The 17,862-nt window shown below is 33.4% G+C and overlaps 3 protein-coding genes across 4 annotated transcripts; 1 reads left to right on the top strand and 2 right to left on the bottom strand.

Annotated features, from left to right (window-relative positions):
• The first annotated feature begins 1,316 nt into the window (after positions 1–1,316).
• Positions 1,317–10,398, top strand: LOC110613472 (homeobox-leucine zipper protein ATHB-15). Its single transcript, XM_021754626.2, has 18 exons — positions 1,317–2,901; positions 3,315–3,474; positions 3,707–3,807; positions 3,920–4,010; positions 4,401–4,496; positions 4,586–4,699; positions 4,793–4,876; positions 4,978–5,133; positions 5,241–5,315; positions 5,470–5,576; positions 5,665–5,857; positions 6,306–6,491; positions 6,625–6,705; positions 7,682–7,816; positions 7,900–8,225; positions 8,746–8,851; positions 9,510–9,659; positions 9,982–10,398. The coding sequence occupies exons 1-18, from the start codon at positions 2,690–2,692 to the stop codon at positions 10,126–10,128; spliced, it is 2,520 nt and encodes an 839-aa protein (XP_021610318.1). The 5' UTR covers positions 1,317–2,689; the 3' UTR covers positions 10,129–10,398.
• Positions 10,399–10,718: 320 nt separating this feature from the next.
• Positions 10,719–12,033, bottom strand: LOC110613226. Its single transcript, XM_021754250.2, has 2 exons — positions 11,330–12,033; positions 10,719–11,075 (listed from the first exon to the last, which is right to left on the bottom strand). Exon 1 carries the CDS (start codon positions 11,916–11,918, stop codon positions 11,361–11,363), a length of 558 nt encoding a protein of 185 aa, XP_021609942.1. The 5' UTR covers positions 11,919–12,033; the 3' UTR covers positions 10,719–11,075; positions 11,330–11,360.
• A 1,357-nt stretch (positions 12,034–13,390) lies between these two features.
• LOC110614032 lies at positions 13,391–14,544 on the bottom strand. 2 transcript variants are annotated; one of them, XM_021755482.2, is made up of 2 exons: positions 14,255–14,544; positions 13,391–14,144 (listed from the first exon to the last, which is right to left on the bottom strand). In XM_021755482.2, the coding sequence occupies exon 2, from the start codon at positions 14,116–14,118 to the stop codon at positions 13,594–13,596; it is 525 nt and encodes a 174-aa protein (XP_021611174.1). In that variant the 5' UTR covers positions 14,119–14,144; positions 14,255–14,544; the 3' UTR covers positions 13,391–13,593. The 2 variants fall into 2 exon arrangements, with proteins under 2 accessions (XP_021611174.1, XP_021611173.1); XM_021755481.2 differs by having other exon boundaries at positions 13,391–14,124; positions 14,255–14,541.
• Positions 14,545–17,862: the final 3,318 nt, after the last annotated feature.

Here is a 17,862-nt window from a genome sequence, read left to right as displayed (position 1 = left end):
GATTGGGAGAGTTTGATTAAGCAGTATAATGAGCACCTCCGTGGCATCTAACATCCTACGTGTACAGTCCCCACATTGCATCACATACCCACCATAATCATACTGTATGTATTCATATCACATGTCATTATCAGCCCTACGTATATGTGTCAGACACCGTATTTATTTTTCTATAAGTAAATAATTCATGTGATTCTAATTTTCTTTATCAAGTAATTTATTTTATTTAACTAATTAAATTTACTTCCTAAAAAATTAACTTAAAAAAAAAAAAACAAAGTTATCTACAAGCGTCTCATACTGAATCTGCAGGCGTCTGTTCTGTAGTGTCTGCCATGATGATGACGTAGCATGATTTTATTGGTTAGATAAAATTTTTATCTTTTATTTTTGGGATTCAGCTTTAAATCGAGACGCATGCAATAAAACCCATCATGGTGTCCTCTCTGTCCCACGCTAAACCTTCTCCTTTCCATCCTCCCCGCTTTTTCTTACTTTACTGCCCCCTTTATTTTCGTTATTTACTACTTTGCCACTCAACTTTTCATTACCTTCTTCCTTTTGTTTTAAAGACTATATATATTTTTTAATATTTATTCTCCTGCATGAATTACAACCCAATAATTTCCTAATTCACGAGGATGAGGCATTTTTGTTAATTTTTTTCCTGGTTTTCAATATAATATTTTATTTAAAAACATGATAGGGGCAATTTGGGCATCAGAAAATTGATATTCAATAGTAAAATTGAAGTCACACTCATGGTAATTCCATAAAAAGTTTTTTTTTTTTTAACCAACCTAAAATGGTAATTTACTGTTGCAAAATCAGAAAAAAAAATAAAAAATAAAAAATTATTGGATAATTCAGTATGACTAATAAATCCTTTTCAAATGAAGAATCGTATTAACCCACCGAACTGATTAGATAACCATTAAATCAATTGATCCGATCATACAATAATGCATTTGGATAATTGACACGTAACTCTCATTAAACAAAATTGGGAAATTATAAAAATACACTTAACTGGTTTAATATTATCTCATGTATTATAATTTTCCCAAAAAAGAAATAATAAAAACTGCATGGGCAGCGCTCATCTTCCAAACTTGAGCCCATGCAAAATCTTTATTTGAGAGTATTTAATAAAAATATTTTATTTTTATGATTTAAAATTAGTAAAAAAAAAAAAACTCTTCTCCATCTCCCTATACAGTGGAGCTCTAAGATTCTTTCGCGCTCTGTGTGTCTGTAGCCGAAAGCGACGAGCCAATGAAAAAACCCACACGAAATCACATAAAAGAGAGCAAAAACCTCAAAATACAAAAGAAAAAACAATGAAAACAAAGCAACAAAAGCACAACCTAAGCACTTTACCACCATTTGCTTCTTTTTCCCTATCCTCCGTCTTCAACTACTGAGGTTGTTCTTCCTCTTTATTTACTCTCAAAATTTCGATACCCACTTTACTTTTTCAATTCCCCCCCACCTTCAAAATCCTTCACATGTTGCAAAAGCCCTCTACTTTTTCGAAAACGTAAACGCTTCCCTTTCATTTTCTGCCTTTTTGTTTTGGGTGTAATGTGATATGAGGCTCTAGAGAATGTTTCGCCTTCTGGGAACGATTGTTTTTGGAGCTTGGATCGCTAACACGGTGCCGTTTTGGCTTCTTCCCCGGCCTTGATGGGGAGATCTCTTGATACAACACTCTGATTTCACCTTCTTCTTTTGTTGCCGCCGAGTCCATCTCCAGTTGGTGGTGACTCGGTTGAATCGGGAGAAACTTGTTTCTGTTGTTGCTATCGGAAGCATTTTAAAGGGTTTTGGTGAAATTGATTGTTTGCTGTTCGAGCTCTGATCTCGAAAGGTTTATGCTTTTCTTGGGTTTGGGGGTTGTCAAGTAATGGACAAAACGAGGATAAAGATGTCTCCAATCTGGATATCGCTGTCTTTGCTGGCCTTATCTCTATTCTGGCTCTTCACAATCAAACATTAGTGAAATACAAAAGTCGAATATTTACAGTGTGCCCATTTATTTTTTTTTGTTCTTTCTGGTGCTAAAGCTTCGTAAAGTTGTGATTAAGGAGGATTAATCTATATGGATTTGCTTTAAATTCTGTGGGCAATGTAATTTGTAGTTGTTGGTTCTGAGTGAGGTGCCCTTAGTATCGGTTTTTCTGCTTTCTTATGTTCCAGAAAGTTTTATATAATCTACGTTTAAGCGAAGCTACTCGGGTTGCTTAGGTTTTTGAGCTTCTTCGGATATTGTGGATTTGGGTTTATATCAATTGCAGCAGCGTATCTATCTAGAATTTGAAGCTGCATAATTTGCTTCCAAGTGTGATTAAGGGAGGGAAGCTACGCGGGTCTCATTTGCATATGCTTGGTTATTTTAATATCCGCTAGGATCCCATATGCGCCTGCTTTCGGTGCTAACAAGCTCTCAAGTTGCTTAAATTAGATTTTTGAGGAATGAAAGAGCTGCTTGAGTTTGTTTGGATTGTCTAACAAGCTCACAAGTTGCTTAAATTAGATTTTTGAGGAAAGAAAGAGCTGCTTGAGTTTGTTTCGATTGTTGGTGGAGCTGCTTGAGCTTGTCATTAAATAAGAGAACTCCACTTCGGGTTTTTGGGCTGCACCTTTTCGTGGGTATTTGTGAAGATTTGTGGTGAAACTTAATTTTAAGATGGCAATGTCCTGCAAGGATGGTAAGCAACCAGCGAATTTGGACAATGGCAAATATGTCCGTTACACGCCTGAGCAGGTCGAGGCCCTGGAGAGGTTTTATCATGAGTGCCCCAAACCCAGCTCCATTCGTCGCCAGCAGTTCATTCGTGAATGCCCAATTCTCTCCAACATCGAACCTAAACAAATCAAAGTTTGGTTCCAAAATAGAAGGTAGCTATAAATTTTAGTTTCACAACTAAGGAATCTCATTTTTGTTTCTTTTCTTAAGCTTAGATTCTCTTTTGTTATGGTTTTCAAAATTTTCTTGTTTGGATTAACGCAATTAAATGGCTTAAGGTTTCCTCGGCGATGAAGTAAAATAACACTAAAAACATTACACTTGAAGCATTAGTCTATTTTAAGTACATTTATTATATCCGTTTTCAGTTGGTGTGAGAACCTAAGAAAATAATAGAATTGAGGTATTAATTTTACCATTGATTGCCAAAAGAAAATGAAACGTAAAAAGAAATGATTTTTTTAATATATAGTGTGTTTTAGTACTGCTTTTTTCTGAATTCTCTTGGAATGATAATCACAGCAACTTGTTTTATAACTTTTTTTTTTCTTTTTATAATTTTCAGATGTAGAGAGAAGCAGAGGAAAGAGTCATCCCGCCTTCAAGCTGTAAATAGGAAGCTGACGGCAATGAATAAGCTTCTTATGGAGGAAAATGATAGGTTGCAGAAGCAGGTGTCACAGCTGGTGTATGAGAATGGCTACTTTCGCCAACATACCCAGAATGTGAGAATTTAGGCTGGCCTTGATTGCTATCTTTCCATTCTTTATATCATACACTTTCTGATTATTTTGGAAAATTGTTAATTAAAGAAAAAAATTGAAATTGCCCTTTTCACTCCATTCCTCTTGATACTCAAACAACCAAGAGGTTCTACTGCTTAGTTTATTTATTTGGTTTTGTTGAAATATTATTGAATTGTATGAAAATTGAGATAGAATGGTTGTTTTCTAACAGACAACGCTTGCAACCAAAGATACAAGTTGTGAATCAGTGGTGACAAGCGGTCAACACCACTTGACTCCTCAGCATCCGCCAAGGGATGCGAGTCCTGCAGGGTTAGTGGGGATATGGTTGTTGGGTCCTTTTCTCTCATCGTGCTCTGTGACTGCTTTGTTCTGTGTGAATGTATATTGAGGAATATTAAATTCATGCTTGTATTTTTTCCAGGCTTTTGTCCATTGCAGAAGAGACTTTAACAGAGTTTCTTTCAAAGGCCACTGGAACTGCTGTGGAGTGGGTCCAAATGCCTGGAATGAAGGTACCTTTTGTCACTTTTTTTTTTCCTTTCTATAATTTTTATTGACTAGCAAATCGTCTCTCTCATAAAAAATTTCAAAACTTGGTACTAAAATGTTTTCTTCTTTCAGTGTATTTTGTTTTTGTACAATCTTGTCCAAGGCACATCTTAAAGAAATTCACACTTCAAGTGAACTTATATCCTTAATGTTACTATTACAGACATTAATAATGTGGCTGCTCAACACCTTAACTTTCTCTTAATATTTTTTTTATTATGAATTTGTTAATCTGCACATACAATAAAATTAGTTAGCTCTTGGGCATTAACTTTGCCTTCTACAAGCAATTTTTTTGATTGAATGGTTGTACTGAACTTTGTTTTCTTCCCTTCAAAATAATCTATGTGCAGCCTGGTCCGGATTCCATTGGAATCATTGCTATTTCTCATGGTTGCACTGGCGTGGCAGCACGAGCCTGCGGCCTAGTAGGTCTAGAGCCTACAAGGGTAAGTGCATTTGGTTTCTTCTCTTTCCTGTATTTTTCTGGTTTGAACTAATAAAGCTAATAAATTATATACTATGCTATTTCCATCAGGTTGCAGAAATCCTCAAGGATCGGCCATCATGGTTCCGTGATTGTCGAGCCATGGATGTGCTGAATGTGCTGCCCACTGCAAATGGTGGAACCATTGAGCTGCTGTACATGCAGGTAATAACATTAATAATTTTGTACTTTATCATATATGTTTGAGGATTTTAGTATGCAATTGTTTAAAACTACTAACTTTTGTTGATATTCTAGCTCTATGCACCAACAACGTTGGCGCCTGCTCGTGACTTCTGGTTGCTGCGCTATACTTCTGTTTTGGAAGATGGTAGCCTTGTGGTATGTTCCCCAAATGTTTCAAATTTTAGTTCGCACTTCTGCTGTTTTACCTTTTTTACATTAATTATGTGTTCATTTTATACTACTGACATAATATTTAGATCTGTGAAAGATCACTTAAAAATACACAAAATGGCCCAAGCATGCCATCAGTACAGCATTTTGTAAGAGCTGAAATGCTGCCAAGTGGTTACCTGATAAGACCTTGTGAAGGGGGTGGCTCCATCATACACATTGTTGATCATATGGATTTAGAGGTAGGCAGTCTTTTACAGCATTTTTATTTGATTTTGCTGGTCGTGAAACGTGAAGTTTCTTATTGACCAAAACTGGATAATAATTTGAATATCAATTTGTCCACTAGCCCTGGAGTGTGCCTGAAGTGCTTCGGCCCCTGTATGAATCATCAACAGTGCTTGCTCAAAAGACAACAATGGCTGTAAGATTACAAGTTTATTTTCATTATGTTGCAATGATTATACTACTTGAGATTTGAAACAACTGTAGCCCTATATGCTTCAGGGTGATGCAATTGTAAGTTTGGAACTGTAGAGGATCTAAGTTTTCAATTATGCCATTTGTACTTTCTTCAGGCTCTGCGCCAACTAAGGCAGATAGCTCAGGAGGTTTCTCAGTCTAATCTCACCAACTGGGGCAGACGACCAGCAGCATTACGAGCATTGAGTCAGAGGTTAAGTAGGTTTGTACCTCCTACTGTTTTACATTATGTAATCCTGTCTGTTAATTGTTACCTTTGTGTTTAGAATATATCTATATGATTGTGGCAGGGGTTTTAATGAGGCTCTCAATGGTTTTACTGATGAGGGATGGTCAGTGATGGGAAATGATGGCATGGATGATGTGACTATCCTTGTGAATTCCTCACCTGAGAAGTTAATGGGTTTAAATCTTTCCTTTAGTAATGGATTTTCAGCTGTCAGCAATGCAGTTTTATGTGCCAAAGCATCAATGCTTTTACAGGTTAGAGTACCAAAATTTTCATTCGATGGACTTTTTGGGAGATAATTGAAATTAAATACTGCTTGAGCAATTAACTATAATAGCTGTGCATTTTGCCATTTTGTTTAGCGATAGTGTCTCTTCAAGTCTGCATGTGTGTGTGTATGTAGCAGCCTGTGCTCTAACTTCAACAATGAAGTTCTTGCAATTGACTATCATATTTTCACAGTTTTATTGTCTGTCCATTGTCCAATGATCATTACCTAGAATATAGTAAAGAATTTCGTTTAGCATATTGTTATCATTTCACTGTTTTCGGTATTTACCCAGTAAAACTAAGAGGTCATGGGATGCTAGAAATTCTTTTGGGATCATACTTGCATATCTTTTTTTTTTATCTTACTTCAGAGTTAACATTTTTCATTTTTCTTCCTCTTGTGCCATTGGCCATGTGCTTTTCCTTCTTCAGAATGTTCCTCCTGCAATCCTTCTTAGGTTCTTGCGGGAGCACAGGTCAGAATGGGCAGACAACAATATTGATGCTTACTCAGCTGCTGCAATTAAAGTTGGTCCGTGTAGCTTACTGGGGTCTCGAGTTGGAAGTTATGGAGGTCAAGTCATTCTCCCTCTGGCTCATACCATTGAGCACGAAGAGGTGAGCTTGGTGATAAAAATTTTGTAGTTGCTATATCGTGAAACAAGCAAGCTGTTTTTTATTTTTTGGTAATTTTATTTTTTTTATTTTGTCTTTAATCTCTTTAATATGATGAGTTGTCTGTGCTTGTTAGTTTTTGGAGGTCATTAAATTGGAAGGTATGGGCCATTCTCCTGAAGATGCAATAATGCCTAGGGACATGTTTCTATTGCAAGTAAGTGTTGTTTCTAGACATTGCTTTTTGGGATAATGTTATTTGTCTTTATCCATATTGGTTTGACATGTAGACCACCCTAGATGAATTTTATTCTTATTCCTAGTCCCACCCTAGTCTTTATCCATTTTGCTTTATCTGGCCAGATTCTACCAGAAAGGCATGGGTGTTGGAGGGAATTGGATCAAGATGGTTAATAGAATCACTGTTCCTTTTTTTAATATATGGAAAAATATTCTGGTAGAAGGAAGTTTTATCAGCAGCAAGGGTTAATGGTTGGATCAAGGAGGTGGCGTATGTTGGGATGGGGTGGATTTAAGGACTTGATTGTTACCTTTAAATTAAAACAAGATTGGATTGGGTACAGCAATTGGATGATGAAATTGATTGGAGATTGAGAAAAAGATGTGGAGTGAATTAAAGCATTTATATTCTAATAGGGTCTTAGTTGGCCAACGTATGGAATGTGCTGCAGAATTTGAAAGATGGACAATTTATTTTTTTGAATCTCTGTCCTCATCTAGTGTTCAACAATGTTCAGTTACCTTTGCTTTTACGTTAAATGCATTGTTGATGCATCTTTAAATGCATGTGTAGTTAGCAAAGGGAATTCTCTCTCTCTCTCTCTCTCTCTCTCTCTAATTACTGGTTAACAACTTAGGGAAGTTCATGGATTAAAATTATGGAATGAAAGGAAACTTTACATTTTTGGTCCTCCAGCTGCCCCTACTAAATAATGTTGCTTAAGCTGAATTGCTAGTACATTATGGTGTTTTGGAAACTGGCAGTATGGCAAGTAGTTTGAATTATTGGTTATCTGTGTAATTATGTGCATTATGACTGAATTTTAGTAGTTTTCAGAGGGAAGTTACTGCTTGCTTATCATTGTACTTCTACCACAGTAGGAGCTGTTACCTTTATTGGCAGTCTTCATGGTTCTCTAGTGTATTTATCCCTCTTTACACCATTTTGACAGCTCTGTAGTGGAATGGATGAGAATGCCATCGGCACCTGTGCGGAGCTTATATTTGCTCCTATTGATGCATCCTTTGCAGATGATGCACCTCTTCTACCTTCTGGTTTTCGCATAATTCCCCTTGATTCTGCAAAGGTTAGTTAATCGTATAAAAAATCATGTAATTCTACATTTATTTCTCTTAGGTGTTCTTTCTTGATGCATTATAAATAATGCAGGAAGCCTCCAGTCCAAATCGCACCCTGGATCTTGCTTCTGCTCTTGAAACTGGACCGGCTGGAAATAAATCCTCTACTGATTATTCTGCTAATTCTGGCTGTATGAGGTCTGTGATGACAATTGCGTTTGAATTTGCATTCGAGAGCCATATGCAAGAGCATGTAGCATCAATGGCTCGACAATATGTCCGAAGTATTATATCATCAGTTCAGAGAGTGGCATTAGCCCTCTCTCCATCTCATTTGGGGTCACATGCTGGTCTTCGGTCTCCACTTGGTACTCCTGAAGCACAGACGCTTGCTCGCTGGATCTGCCAGAGCTATAGGTATGGCTGTCAATTTGATACTTTTTGGTACTGCTTTTACAGGCTATCAATTATGTGGCTTGGGGATTTGTGCACATTTAAGTTAAATGAATCGATTTACTATAAAGCTGAGATATTTTCTGCTCATCAAATATTTTATGTGCACGGGAGATCAGTTTCTCTTTTATGTGGGTGGTTTCCCTAGCTTATTCTTCTTGTGGCTCTTCTTTCTAAATATAAAATATATTGGGGCTTATATGTTTAACTTTATGGACTTGAAAGATGAATTGACATTTGATTATGAACATTTTCTCTGATTCTATCATATTTTATAGTTTTGATGTACCCTATTAATGCGACTTTATTAATTAGCTGGAATTTTTGGTACAGAAGGAGGAAAATAATAGGTATTTCTGTATTTTTCTCTTGTATGATAATACTCTATTGTAAGACATTATTATGAATTCCCAACTTGATAAGCTTTTCAGGACATTTTGTTTTAGAAACATTGCATTGAATGTTGTGTTTGTTAACTTTGCAGGTGCTATTTGGGCGTGGAATTACTCAAATCAAGCAGTGAAGGAAGTGAAACCATTCTCAAAACTTTGTGGCATCACTCGGATGCTATCATGTGCTGCTCTCTGAAGGTGAAATAATACTGTCCCATTCCATGCTTACCTTTCGAATCTTACAATATGAATTCAGGATACCTAAATTTGGAATCTTTTAAAATCTGAACCACCCACATACGAATCCTAACATCTCTTCCAAAGGAGATATCGTATAACACTACCAAATACATTGAATAGAAATATTTTGTGCAAATTCCAAGTCGTCTTGATTTTTTTTTTTCCTGAGAAATTTAGAAACAGATAGCATTCTTTTCCATTTTTTTGGTATTTATTTCCTGCTTTCTTTCTATATGAAACTATGGAACCAGTGAAATATTGTTAGGTTTCATCTTTATCATCATCAAACACACCATTGTTTATGGGTAAGCTTTGTATAAGTGGATATACACAACAAATAATCTCTCCATTTATAGATGTGTAAAATGCAAAAGAAAATTATGAAACAAAGGTTGTAGATTGATTTTTCTTTTTTGAAAAAAAGGAACTTAAATTGCTAAATTTCCATTCTCCTAGTGCAAGAAAGTATATTTTATCAGTTTCTTTTCATTTAGATGCATTTAAAGTTATGATTTAGATCTGAACTCCTAGTTAAGCGGTTCTTATGAATGATTTAAACTTCTACAGTTACCTATGCATTTTAAGCAATTTGCTCTAATACCATAAACATATGCAGGCTTTGCCAGTCTTCACTTTTGCAAACCAAGCAGGGCTTGATATGTTGGAGACGACTTTGGTAGCCTTGCAAGACATAACTCTGGAAAAGATATTCGATGATCATGGTCGAAAGACTCTCTGCTCGGAGTTCCCACAGATAATGCAACAGGTTTGTAGTTCTCCCATATATCTGAATATCTATCAGAAAGAAAAAAAAATACTGCATATAAATATTACGCTCAGAGAACTTAGGCTCAAAGTAAGCATGACCATGATCAAGTCATTCCGGGATATTATGTTATTTCTATGTAAAGCTAAAGAAATACATGACTTCCTGTTCAAAAATTATGCTAAAACATATTAAAATTTACTCCATATTTTGGAACTCATAATATATATATATATGGTAATATGTTCTCCTCCTTATTGAGCTGGCATTATTAGAAGAGAAGTTTGGCATGAAATGTCTCATTATGTGTGTCTTGTGCTAGGGGTTTGCTTGTCTTCAAGGTGGAATCTGTTTGTCAAGCATGGGCAGACCAGTCTCATATGAGCGAGCAGTGGCCTGGAAGGTGTTAAATGAAGAAGAAACTCCACATTGCATCTGCTTCATGTTTATAAACTGGTCTTTTGTGTAAGATTGATGCTATAATCCTTCTGAGGTTTAAAGAGAGAGAGAACTCTAGAACTGTGTTATTATTTTGTTGGCATGTCTATATTTTATGTGCAACAGCCTTGGAATGCTTGGTAGAACCTTCAAGGTCCTATGCACTTGTTCATTTGCTATGTATTAAACTTGATTATGTGTGGGAACTGGGAATCATTGTCCAACATATTACTCAGATGCTTGTATTTGACGGTATGTTATTAGACTGCAATTACTGCAACTTTCAGTTGGTTTGGTCTTTGATCCTGTCTCATTTTCTGTTTCGGATTTGGAGTTGGCGTCTTGTTCTGGAAATTGTGTTTTATTAAGGCTATATATCCAATTTTACTCCCACTTATTTTTAGAATTCATTTTCAACTTTTATCCAAACTAGTTTAAAATTTTCAATTCTAAGTTACATTTAACTGAACTTTAGAATTTTTAATCTAATTTTCTTCATTTGGCCTAAAAAGAAGTTTAATTTTTTGATTTAATTAAAAAAAAGGATGAATTGAGAAAAGTAATTTTAATGGATTAATTATAAATCCGAAAATTTTCTACGTTTTTCAAAAAATGAAATCGAAACTCAACGCAAATTTAAAGCAGCATAATAATTTATTTAATATATCCATAATAGATTCATCCAGACACAGATTGAATAAAAGCGAGAACTACATATGGCACTTTTCTTGACGGCTACTAACAACTAAAACCCTGTTATTACATAAATCTTCAGTTGAACCTTTGCACATTTTGGCCATAAAAACAACTGAACCAGTGGATTTTTATCGTTAACAGAAGAAAGTGGCAGGAAGAACAGGAGAATGGAGAGTTTCGGACAAATCCCACCAGAGAGAGCGAGCGAGCTACAGATTGATCAAGTTTTAATAATGTAGGATAACCCTGCAGTGTAGAGGAAAGACAGCAGAATTGACCCACCTAAAAAAAAAAACCAAACTAGTCATAAATATATGAAAGGTGGATGCAGAAAACAACCAAGGATAGAATCTAAAATGTCCCTCAGTTGAAACGATAAGGCAGCTGTGGATCAACCCAAAAAACCTTTGAAGTTAAGTAAAGGTTGGTGCATAAAATGAAGCCAGCCAGGAAAAACATATGCAAGACCTGAAGGTGATAGTCAAATAAAGTCTAATAATAAAAAATAGTTAAAAGGGTTCAGAAAAGATGAGGACTTTTAAGCACACAAGGGAGGCCTTTGGCAACTCAATTTGGCATTCTGAAATTGGTCATGTCCCTTGTAATAGCTGCAATGCAGCTAGAACTCCTGGCAATCCCTGAATTCTTTTGAGCACCTTTTGTATTAAAAGATTGTGCCCTTCTTGTGCTTTTCTTCAACATCTCTCTCATGGCTTCAGCTTGGAACAGCACTGGATATGCTCTACCAAACTTGTTAAACCTTGCACATGCACTCATATGAGAATTAAGAGCCTCCTCTACTTTGCATCCTTTTTTCTCCTTCTCTTCCTTCACTGCTTCTGCACACAACCCACAAATCCACTTCCCTGAAAACTTGTTACGAACTCGGTCGATGTACTCGGGGGTGCACTCTTCGCTCATACCACAACACTCACATTTTGCATCTTCAACCTCAGATATTGGTGGGAGTTGCTTGATATCTATTTCTTCCTTGCTCAGTTCGTAAGAGATATCGGATATTGTTCGATGAAGATTGTTGTCGTTTGAGAGTCTCGGTGGCTTGGAGAAGCTGTTGGTCTTATTGAAAGTTGTAGCAATAACTGCCTCCCCATTTGGTGGTGCCATTGACAAAAAGCTTGCAGAAAATAGTTACACAGTGAAATGGAGAAACTCGTGGACAATTAACAAGGAGATTATCTCAAGGGTTGCAGCAAAAGGGTGAGTACGTGCAGCATACTTATAGTAGTTGAGTGCTGCCCTTAATTTTGTTGAGAATCTTAACAGTGAAACTATGTGGATCTTGAAGGCTCACCTGTGAAATCATCGATGAAAAGCGTGAACAATCGTGAACTTGCTAGATTTTTCAAGAAAGATTAGTAAGAAAAACAAGTTGATTTTACTTTTTGAGGGTTAACTTTTTTTAATCTCATTGAAAAATTATATTGAGGATATTTTGCATGTTTAAGCTTTTCCTTTTTGCCTGTTTTGGTGGATATTTTGAGTGTGGATTTTCCTCTGCCATTCCTTTGTGCAGTTAGTGTTCAATAAATGCATTCTATTTGGGGTACAAAATTAAGATGGCATTTTTGTTTTTTGTTTTTAGTATTAATTAGTAAATACAATCTCATTAATAATACCATAATTTTTGTCCATATATTTTTTTATTATTTTAAAATTATTATCCACTTTTTTCACTATAATAATATATAAATTAAATATTATAACTCTATTTAATTTCATTTTATTTCAAAAAATTTCTAATATTTAATAAAATTTAATATTTTTAAGATGGGTATAGTTAAAAATTGATAAAATATATTATTTTTTTAATGTGTGAAAAAGCAAAGAAAAAAAAATATGGAATAATAAATATAAAACAAATTTTATTTAACTAGGTCTATATATACTAAAATATAATTAAACACATAAAATTTAATTATTGTTATGTAAACTTTAGTATAATTTTTAATATTTATAAACTCGATTTAAATCAGTTTACACAATACTACTTAAAACATTTCATTTTTCATTTTCCATTTCCCTTCGTAATTAAAGTAAAATAACTTTTAGAGCAATCACGAGGAATTATATTCTGACCATGCACTCTTTACTCTTTTATTAAGAAAATATAATGAGATGTTAGAAAATGACTTCACCTTATAGCTTCACGAGCATCTAAATCATGCTAACCACAGGTTATTGAAGCAGTTGTCTGTCACAATTTGATAATAAAGAGAAAAGAGAGGCCTCGGGTGATATGAATCTTTAATCCTACTTGGGTGTTATTGTAGATTGTGGACTGCATTCTTCGTATGGTTCTTGTGTGGATTTTTATTAATGTGATTCATTGAATCTGCTTCTTTAGAAATTGAAAAGAGCTATTGGATTTGTTGAAAATGAGAGCTCCCCAATCATGATTAATTATTTTTTGATAAATTGATTTTATGTGTTCATTTTTCTCTCTAGTTTTTGATGTGCTGATATTTGACCTGAGAGAGTTTTGGCCTAAACGAGATGTTCATTTCCAGTTGCATAAAGCCAAGAACATCATTAAGCACTAGGCACAAACAACGCATCCTACATGATAAACCAGAATCTGAACTGAAAAAGTGCTTTTGCTTTGGTTTTATTTCTGTCTCGTTGAAGGCATGTTTAACTTTCAACATTCTATAATTTCCGTTAAGAGATATCTGGGGGACGGTGATTTTAATAATCTCTAATTAGCAGATTCGAATTCTCATTTCTGCACAGCATAATAATCTGTTTGCAATGAATTTGCCATAGAAATTGCTGCTCTTGTTTAAGATTCTTGGGTCCTGTCCGTAGGTTCGTATGGTGTTGAATTGAAGAGATTGGAGGCATCTGGTGGAATACCATTCTCATCAAGAAATGCCTCAACTCTATGATTATTTTCACCATTATCATCCACTATCTCTATTTCAGATGCCTCGTTTGCCATGTCAAACATTGGGAAATGCGACTTGGCACTGATGTTCCCATCAATCTCGTCCTCTCCTACACCTCCATCTTTTGTTCTTTCATATTCTTCTGAACCACTTGTATCTTGGGATTCTGTAACTGCATTTATATGGTTCTTCTGCTTCGCCATCCCCTTGCGGCCCAAAACTACGGTTACGTTTCTTTCACTGAGATTTTGAAGATTCCCATTGTAACTCTCTTGTTGGTGGTGCGAGCTCTTGACTTGGTATAGCAACCACATGCAAATTCCTAAAAGCAAAACAAGCTGAAGAACCCTTTTCTTATCCAACCCCTTTGCTCTGTAATTGCGCCCATTTGTATGGTGTGATATAAGAGTTTGTTCCATTGATCCCTGGGAAAAATTCAAAGGAACTAAGAAGTTGGAAGACGAAAATTCATTAATTATTGATAATTAACAATAATCTCATTAATATATTTGCAAATTTAATGAAGAAACATAAGACAATCATTAGCAACATTACCTGAAGATTACTAGTTGATAATGATGCAAAATGGCTAGGACTTGGAGACGAACAACAACCACCACTTGATTCTTAAGATGTTAGAACCTGCAAGAGAGATCCCAATTGAAGTAGTAACAAAGAAATGCTATACTTGAGATTCATGAAAAGATATCAGAAAGCAAAGAACTCAAATTAAAGCAAAAGACATTGCCTTTGTTTGTATACTACGAAAATTAGGTAAAGCCAGCGTTGAAAGTTATGTGATAGGTTGAAATTCCAATGTGCAGCTTACACTATGTCAGCTTCATTTCCGAAACAGTCCTTACCATTGTTTTGTATTTGCTCTTTTTGAATTTAGATCATGTGGGATATGTAAATTATCAGAGGATATTCATGGAAATAAATATGTCACTCTGCCGTCTATTTTGCTTCACAATTGGCTTTTTCAAATAGGCCATGGAATTTTGACTCTGAAGAAGCTTCGGAAAATGGGCCTGACCCTTGGGCCTAACCAAATCCTACCCTGACCATTCGGCTGTCGACCCATTGTAAACAATAAAACTCAAAAGTTCTATTATATTTGGAGAAATTTTTTGGAATACGATTGTTCATGGACTCAAAAGAGATATTAAAATAGATTTTATTTGTTTTTTTATTAAAAAAACTCATTTATCTTAATTCATAATAAATCGATTCTAAATAAATATTTCTCATATAGTAGTTATAAATATTTTTTATATAATAGTTGAGGCTTTTTAATAAAAAAAAATGCTTAATTCCTAATTTAAAAAAAAAAAATTTTTCAAAACAGGACGAATTTAAAATTTATGGCATTTTTAAAGTGCGTAAAGTTCACTACACTTTTAAATTACGGTGAAAAAAAAGTCAACTACCATATTTTATAAGTCTAGTAATTAATAAAAAATTAAAAGTAAAAAAATTTACCACACTAAGTATTTTATATATATATATATATATATATATATATATATATATATATATATATATTAAAAGTAGATTTACATTATTATTCTTAAATTTTAATAAAATTTAAGATTTAATCTATATTTTTTAAATAATAAATAATTAAATTCTTAAAATTTTATTCTATTAATAAAATAGACATTCTAAAATTTACTATTAATTATATGACAAACTCTAATTTTCTCAATTTTCACTGCATATTAAAATATTTTATAGTAATTTTATATTAAATATTTTTTTCTACATCAACTTAAAACCCTTAAATTTTAAATTTTTTAATTTTAAATTTATATCAAAATATTTATAGCAACTTTTATATCAAATATTTTTCTCATTAACTAAACATAAACTCTTAATCTCTAATTTATTAATTTTTAATTTATATCAAGGTTTTTTTATTGTAGGTTTATATTAATAATTTTTTCAACACTATTAAAATAATAATTATTTTTATAAAATTTCTATATTTTTTAAATATAAAAATTAAATTATTATAAAAAATAAAATTTTATAATTCAACAATAAATTTTAATAAAATAAATGTTCTGTTAACAAAATAAAATTTTTTCATATATTATAATAATATTTCATTAAATATTTTGTATAATGTTAATATAAATAATTTAGTTTAAATATTTATATTAAATATTTTTATTATATTAATATAAATATTTTAACTTAAGTGTTTGTATTTTATTTTTATTTTATATATTTGTTTATTACAATATATTTTAAAAAATTATATAAATTTTATAAAAAATAATTTATTGAGTTGTATCAAATTTACTTACTTTAATAGAATTAAAAAATATTTAAATTATAAAATTTTATGTAAATCAACTTTTAATATATATATATATATATATATATATATATAATATACTTTATAAAGCGCGGTAAGGGATATATATTTTTTAATCAAATTAAATTGATTTTTTTTAAATAAAAAATTTCATTGCAGCGATTATTGGCTCTTTTTTTTTTTCTGAAACAAAAAAAAGTCTCTATCGCATTTTTAAAATACCATAAACTTTAAATTCACATGATTTAAAAAAAAAAAACGAAGGTTTAATTTTTTTCTTTTTACTCTTATTTGATAAAAAGGCCTAATAGTTGAACTCCTCATCACAACCACCACCGTCATGATCATGCATATGGGTCATTGCTTGGGGTGGGGCTCGTGGGATGGAAATATATCAATGTTTACTGTTTAAGGACATAATGGTGCGTTGGGACTCATGTTTTAGTATTGCTCAAGCTGACCCAATTGGTGTTCATGGCTGCTGCCCATGTTTGTGGCTTGCTTTCCAGCATGTGGGCATGGACACCCAACTTGAACCTTCTAAAGCTTACTGCTAGTGCTAGTGATACTACTTCTACGGGGGACTCGGTGGCAAAAGTTAGAAAGTGGACCAATGGGGATGGTGAGGTTTAATTTTACATGATTTCTTCAAGGCTGCTGTTTCCAGAGAATGATCTCACGTTTTTTTTTATATATATATTTAAATCATTTTCTCTTTTTAAAATTTATTAACTATAAATATTTTGGCATTGAAATTTACACTGAATTTTGAATTTGTAAAAAATTTGTTTCTTGTATGAGTTGAAATATGTTTGGTAAATTCTTGAAATGGCTACTAATTATAGAAATATAATGGTCCAACTTAAATTCAAAACTTACACTGAGGTTAAGGTTTATTATAGAAACAAACAATAGATTTTATAAATACGTAATTATTAGGAGGAAAGGCACATGAAAACCACGTGATAGGCAGCATGTGCTATTGTGGCAGTGCCCTACATCAAATTAGACTTGATCTAGATTTCGAACCAGATTATAATTAGTCCAAATTGAATTTGAAACCCGCTTGATCAATGGTTTAAGGGACCATCCCAACCCCAAACTTGTTATTAGAGGTGCAATTGCAGTTTCTGTTCTGTAAATATGAATTGGAATTTAACTAAAAACGAAATTAGACTGAAATCACCTGAAGACCAGAGTTGGCTGCCGGAAATTGTCTGATTTTCTATCTCGTCCGGCTCCAATTCGCTCCCTTCTACGCTTCGAGTCGCTGGTTTCGACCGGTTCGGGTCTAGGGACCAGTATCATCAAGGGAAAGTCTCAACTCTAAATTGGTTGGAGCCACGTGGAATTTGACCCACCTCCCACAATTTCGTTTTTGGCCTTTAGAAATGAACCTAAATAAATGAAAAAAAAAGGTCACATGATAACTGACAAAACCATCTCCTTTGTCACGTGCTTAATGGACCCCACTGCCACTGCTTTTTTAAAAAAGCCTTCACAGCATAATTTTTATGCTATTTATTTACTTGTTTAATTTTAATCAGGGATTAGTTAAGATTGATGCTCTTCACTTTTCACATCTGTTTAAAAAAATTGAAGCAATAATTAGTTGTAATTATGAAAAATATGATATTAAAAATCAACGAAATATTATAAATACTAATTTTAATTAACATTTAATTGAAATATCCTTTTAAGAGCTCTCTCTATCTCATAAATATAAATCTATAATTATAATTATTTATATATAAATTTAAAAAATATGATTAATATAATTAGCTTACATTCTTAGGTCTATATTATTAAATTATATTTTGGAACTAATAATTTTTTGTTT

The sequence above is a fragment of the Manihot esculenta genome, chromosome 4 (assembly GCF_001659605.2).
Source record: "Manihot esculenta cultivar AM560-2 chromosome 4, M.esculenta_v8, whole genome shotgun sequence".
Classification (NCBI taxonomy): domain Eukaryota; kingdom Viridiplantae; phylum Streptophyta; class Magnoliopsida; order Malpighiales; family Euphorbiaceae; genus Manihot; species Manihot esculenta.
The sequence above is the reverse complement of the archived record's forward strand: the minus strand, read 5'-3'. Positions and strand labels throughout refer to the sequence as shown.